Source organism: Cornus florida, unplaced genomic scaffold, assembly GCF_030987335.1.
Source record: "Cornus florida cultivar Cherokee Brave unplaced genomic scaffold, ASM3098733v1 CherokeeBrave_3.0.0_Hap2_Chr10, whole genome shotgun sequence".
Classification (NCBI taxonomy): domain Eukaryota; kingdom Viridiplantae; phylum Streptophyta; class Magnoliopsida; order Cornales; family Cornaceae; genus Cornus; species Cornus florida.
The window spans coordinates 97,157,150-97,163,906 of record NW_026775580.1 but is presented as its reverse complement, the minus strand read 5'-3'; the positions used below and the strand labels follow the sequence as shown (position 1 = coordinate 97,163,906).

Here is a 6,757-nt window from a genome sequence, read left to right as displayed (position 1 = left end):
CAATACTCACTTGAGTTAAAATTTTCTCTTGGATTGGAGTGGTGCACCAATTAATGGTGGTGATTGGCACCGGACATAATAAGTCTCACCTGATAGATGGATCTTACTTAATTATGGCAATATTCACCAATATTGATAGTGTATTAAAGTGAAAATGGTTCGAGTTGGTACTCGCATACACTGTTTAGAAGAGAAATAAATTTCAAGTAAAAAATTTATATATCAACCTCGACTAGTCATCTCCAATTAATTAGATGACATTGGTAACTCAAATAATTATTTTTGAAAATTTTCTTTAGGGCCAATTCGACAGCCTTAGCCCAATAGAAACAACCAGGAGATGCGCCCAATATTATGTTGAGTTCCACTCTTAGTCACTCTTGTGGAATTTTTTCGGTAATTGTCGGTACATATGAAATAGAAAGACTATAAAAGTTCACAGGTAAATGATGAAGTGTTTTAAGTTGTCCAACACTACCATCATCACAAAAAAAAAAAAAAAATAAATAAATAAATAAATAACCACACACAAACATGGCTAACCTCTATCAGATAGCTAGTATCAATGTGGGGAATCAATTCTCCCATAATTGACATTCTCCTTGCCACTGTTGTACATGATGAGTCAATTAATTCAGGATATATATAAAAGTCAATATTCCCGAGAATTTGAAACTATAGTGCATGCAAATTAATTATTTGACACGTACGATGAGAGCACCTAGGTGTTCTGGTTCGCTCATAAGCTGATCGAAACTTCCATCCTTGTAGAACCTTTCTAGTACTGAATAATGCTACAAATTAAACCACTTTTTCTAGCTTCGATCAGATAAGATCATGAGGCTGATCGAGCATGAGATTCGCGTGGAATTAAAGTCCACTTGATTGATAATCAATCTCTATATAAACCACACTCAGATTTGTTGCTTGGTGTAGCATTGTCCATAATGATTAACATGTGCAAGTTACAGGCAGCTGAATGAAGAGGTTTTCAATCTCCCTCTCAATGGCTTCCAATTTTACTGTCCTTAATTGGATGCCGGAAAATTGGCAGTCCGAGAGCTAGCTGGAGGTTGAAGGATTATTCCTGAAAGCAAAGGAGATCGATTTCGAGTGTGCGCAGAGCATGCAGTAACATTTCAAAGCCTCGTGAATATTGGAGGAGTTACCAATCTCCCTCAAAGGCTTCCAATTTTTCAAACTCAAAACAACTCGAGTGTCGAAAAGTTGGGAGTCTTTGAGGGACGTTGATGACTTACTTCTCTTGAATCCGGAATGCTAATGTGAATAGTTAGGGCAGCATGCACGATGGGATCTCTCTCTTTGAAGCCAAAATATTTTCTGTTATTACAATTATTTATTGTATGTATATATATGTATGCATGCACCTCAACTGAGGGTTTGAAGTTTGAAAATTTTGAACATGAATCCATGCAAGGGCACTAAACACTTAAAAAATTCACTCCTCCACGCTCATACTGCACCCGAGCTAATCAAAGCACATAAAATTAAGCTCTTAGGGCCTATTTCGCATCTGTTTTGTTTTACCATGTTTTTGTTGAAGGCCTGCTACAGTAGCTCATTTCAAGGCCAAAACATGTTTGGCTGAGCTTGTTTTGTTTTAAACAGTTGCAAAACAATGTCAAAAAAGGGCCGAAAACATGAAACACCATTTAGGTGTTTTAGCTTGTTTCTGTATTGTTTGGGCTACACATATTACTGTAGTGGAGGAAACAATTTGGGCCATTAAACTATAGTGGAGGAAACATGTAATCCACGTATAAAAGGCAAAATTGCTCATTTTCTAAGGTTTATACCCATAGCTTCTCTTTGGTGATTTTGGGCGACTCAACTATTTGTGATTGTTTGGCTAGAAATCGACGACCCATCGATGCTCACCATACTATTTTCGCTCAAAACCTTCAAGGATCTTTGCTATTTTCCTCTTATTTTTGAAGAGCATGCCAGGTTTGACCATTTGGTTTGAGTTTATTCGAATAAATGCAACATTATGGCTGTTTTTGAGTTGTTATTTAAGTTTTGTGGTTGGAAATCCTCATATGGTGTTCCATTTTGGAGTTTTATTGAAAGTTCTTCGAATTTTTTTAGAAACCCTAATATTTCATGTACTTTTACCTTCGGTATTCATGTTTTTGACTGATTTCTTCAACTTTTGTCGTTCAAAATCGACAGATTAGAGGAATATTATATGATTTTAGCCTTTGTTTAACCTAAAATGAAACTTTTTTGAAACCTTTTTTTTTTTTTTTCTGTGTTTTTTTTTTTTTTTTTAAAGTTTCACCTCAAACTCCAATCTTGTGATCTTTCTGAGTGATTTCTTTTGATCTGTTCTTATTTAATTGACTTCATTCAATTATATATCATTTGGTTTGTATAATTTGTTGAATTATTTTTGTGCTTATTGAGTAAAACAATGAGTTTTGCTTAAGTTTGTGGTGTTGTTGCTTTAGAGTCTTTATCAAAATTTCAAAAAAGTACATAAATTATTTTGGAGTTTTATTGAAAGTTCTTCGAATTTTTTTAGAAACCCTAATATTTCATATACTTTTACCTTCTGTATTCATGTTTTTGACTGATTTCTTCGACTCTTGTCATTCAAAATCGACAGATTAGAGGAATATTATATGATTTTAGCCTTTGTTTAACTTGCAATGAAACTTTTTTTAAACCTTAATTTTTTTTTTTCGTGTTTTTTTTTAAAGTTTCACCTCAAACTCCAATCTTGTGATCTTTATGATTGATTTCTCTTGATCTGTTCTTATTTAATTGACTTCATTCAATTATATATCATTTGGTTTGTATAATTTGTTGAATTATTTTTGTGCTTATTAAGTAAAACAATGAGTTTTGCTTCTGTTTGTGGTGTTGTTCCTTTAGAGTCTTTACTTTTTTTTGGGCCTCTTTTTCTTGTTTGGTGATTACAGTCCTCTCAAGTCCTACGGGAAAATAATTAATACCTAACAATGACGCATCCAGTATACCTGTCATTACTTTTCTTCTCTTTTATCACTACCAGGCATCCATGGAGACTCCCCATTAGAATCAGGATTGTTGTAAACAATGGCAAAAAAAATTTGTAGCATTTGTATTTTTAGAGTCATTACGTACATTTTTTTTTTTTACCAAATTAATTATATTTACATACCTTTGGCTTTGAGTATCTAATTTGTATCTTGGTTATCATAATAACTTTTTGAAAATGCAGAAATGACGATTGCCCTTGTTAATATATGAAACTGAAGTAGTCGATTTTCCTTGCATTTTGAGCTATTAGAAAATTTAAAATCTATCATGCTCAACCACATTTCATAATTCAAGAATATCTTGAGGAGCAAAGTCCATATAGAGCATGCATAATCCGAGCTTAAAAAAACCTTACCCAAAACTAAAAACTAAAAAATCTGGGCTTTAAAAAAGATAAACCATCCATGTATTGAAACATTCCCCTAGATAGCCTACTTCTTTAGGTATATTATTTGCTAATTTTTAAGAACCCAAATAATCAAACACACTCCGGAAATGATAATAAAAAAAAGAGAGTTTATATATCTATATATATACCTTTAAAACAAAATTTGAACCAATATACTCTCTTTTTTCCTTTCCTCCAATTATTTCAATTTCAAACACATTTGAAATTTGCATATGAAGTAATAATAATTTCTACCACAATTCCAAGTTCAACTAATTTTTGTTGTGTTTGGGCTTTACAAGTCACCCTTGTTTGGCAAGAAGAACTGTATTACAAGCACCCATGTCTATAAAGTCAAGACCCCCCATCTAATTTTGTTCCACGCATAGCCAACATATTTTTTCAGCTTCTTTGGATCCCCAACCCCCAAAACAAAATTATAATACTTCTCAATTTTTTAGATGTTGACAATTGGGTAATATTTTACTGCTGTTATGTGCATGTGCTTCTTGTTGTGTAATGCAACTGCTATGTTGGATTCAATTTGACATCATCTTTCAAATTTTGGAACTAGGTTTGAAAAAAAGTAATCATTTTTCGGACTTACATTACTTCATTGTTCACTGACACATGCTGTGGACAATTGGGTAATGTTTGACTTATATTCTCTACATGTGCTTCTTGTTGTAATGCAACTATTATGATGGGATTCAATTTGAGGTCATTTTCAAAAATTTGGAACTGAGCTTGAAAAAAACACGGTATACGTACTTTGAAGGCTCATTAAATTTTAATGATTGATTAATATATGTGTGTGACCAGTGGAGATATACTCACTTTATTTTTTCATTTGCTAGGTAACTATTGCAGACAAGAAAAATTGGACTAGTATTTTTGAGATGTGTTAGGCATTTAGAAGAAAATTATAATATTTGCTAATGTAAAAATGATGAATTGAACAAAAAGAGTTTGTGAGGCGAGCAAGGGACGGATCGATAGCCAGACACTTATAGCAAAGAAAGAACGTTCGTGATTGTATCAGCAATTTGATCATCAAAAGGATTTTTTTATATTTATTTAATCAGTGAAGAGAGTGAGGGAGAGACAAGAAGGTCTCAATCTAAGCTCAGAATATAGATTCTAAGTATTGCCAAATTTGGAGAGCCACAAATTTTGATTTGGAGGTTATATTAGAAGTATGTAATTAAAGTATGTTTGTAATTAGATGTATGTCTTATTCCAAGTTGAAATAGTTGAGGGGTTAGTGGCATCATTATCCAGAGTATTTGCAAAGCCATGTAAGTTGAGAAGGACTTTTGGCAGTTAACCATTTCTTTTAATAATTAGTACATTGGAACTAGCTACCAATTTTTAATCTTCAACAATCCATTCACTCTAATAAATGTAAAATTGCTAGCCAATATAAAAACAATAACAATAAATTCACTAATATTGTCACTTAAATGGATTTAACCATAAAGAATTGACCAACTGAAAAACTAAAGCAAAAGAGGAAAAGACATGAGGACAACAAAATCCCAAAGAATAACAGAATATCAAGAAGAATCCCAGAACTTATTCCACTCCTCCTTCAGACTATCTAATGCATCATCCACACTATCAGAATCAGAAGAAGTATCAGAATCCAGTAAATTAGAAACATCATCAATAATTTCACCAACCGTTTCACCAACTGTTTCAGCACAGTCTTCTAGTGCTTCAATGATGGTCACATCTTGTTTCAATTTATCAAAAACACTTTCAATAATTTCGAATAAGTCACGATTTAATCTATCTGCTACCGTTTTAATGATACTTCGAATTTCCTCTGACTCATGCCTGCAAATATATTTTCGTGTCACAATTCAGTGTTTTTTTTTTCCTCTGGAGACGTGCATTTAGTAACTTTGATGGAACAATATGGATAAACTTAATCATAGTACTTCAAATTTGAACGCTTAAAATTCAGTCCTTAAAATTTTATGTATTTAATTTTCAGTTTTATCAAACGGCACCTTAATTGGTGAAGAAATTCTAAATTTGAAAAAGTTTATCAGTTAGGAGTCAGATTACGTATTTAAATTTTGGTAAAAGAGAAAATTAAATAAATAAAAAAATAAAATTACCGGTTAAGCAAGTCCCAACCGGACAAATTGGCAGCCTCAGTCAAAGCAGCTCTCCACTCCTGAACCTGGGCGTCTCCGTAACGCTGTTGGTGGTTGGCAAATGCTTCAGCGTATGTTCCCCTCTGTTTCCGGACGTCGGTCGGATCTACGTAATGAAAAACAGGAAGAACAATCTGTTTCAAAGTCCTCCTGCACTCCATGATCTTCACAAGCTCTTGGAGGCACCATCTTGAGTCCGCATAGTTTCTGGAGAATATGATGATGGAGAGCCTTGAATTCTCGATGGCTTTCAGCAATTCGGGCCCAATCTCTTCTCCTCTTCTGAGTGACAAGTCGCCTCTGAACGTGGTGAACCAGTGCTCCACCAACGCGTAGTGTAGGTGGTCAGTAAAGTTACGGCGAGTATCTCCGCCCCGGAAAGACAAGAATACATCGTATTCGTAAGTTCGTGAGGTAGAGGAGGAGATTTCACTCTCGGATTTTGTCATTTTGGAAACTATAAGGTGGATCAAATGAATGGTTAACTGGATATATCCTGCACTTATAGCGGAGAAGAGAAGGAATTTTACTTTTTCTTTCCTGGAAACCATTAATGGACATTCCAAGAAGCACCATGCTATTGGAGTCGAAGACTTCAGATGAAGTCTAGTGCAGGCAGAACATTATTTTCCTTCACGGAACGCGTCTACGATACAATTCCAAAGGGGATGCTATTGGTCAATAATAATAAGACAAGCAAATAAATTTATTAATTTTATTTTAATTTTGTTTACACCGAATCATATAATTTCAAGGCATAATTCTATAAAAATTGAGTTTTGAGGGTTAAAGCACAAAAGAATAAAGTCAAAATCAAAATTTTCAAATGAATGAAAATTCCAAGAATACATCGTATTCGTAAGTTCATGAGGTAGAGGAGGAGATTTCAATCTCGAATTTTGTCATTTTGGAAACTATAAGATGGATCAAATGAATGGTCAAAATCCTGCACTTATACTGGAGAAGAGAAGGAATTTTCCTTTTTCTTTCCTGGAAACCATTAATGGACATTCCAAGAAGCACCATGCTATTGGAGTCGAAGACTTCAGATGAAGTCTAGTGCGGGCAGAACATTATTTTCCTTCACGGAACGCGTCTACGATACGATTCCAAAGGGGATGCTAGCCACAGGCATCTTACTTGTTGGATAAAAATTTGA

General features: G+C 33.9%; 1 protein-coding gene across 1 annotated transcript; it reads right to left on the bottom strand.

The window, feature by feature from the left end:
• Positions 1–4,851: 4,851 nt before the first annotated feature.
• On the bottom strand, positions 4,852–6,321 carry LOC132279321 (disease resistance protein RPV1-like). Its single transcript, XM_059781268.1, has 2 exons — positions 5,560–6,321; positions 4,852–5,272 (listed from the first exon to the last, which is right to left on the bottom strand). The coding sequence occupies exons 1-2, from the start codon at positions 6,147–6,149 to the stop codon at positions 4,990–4,992; spliced, it is 873 nt and encodes a 290-aa protein (XP_059637251.1). The 5' UTR covers positions 6,150–6,321; the 3' UTR covers positions 4,852–4,989.
• Between the last annotated feature and the right edge of the window lie 436 nt (positions 6,322–6,757).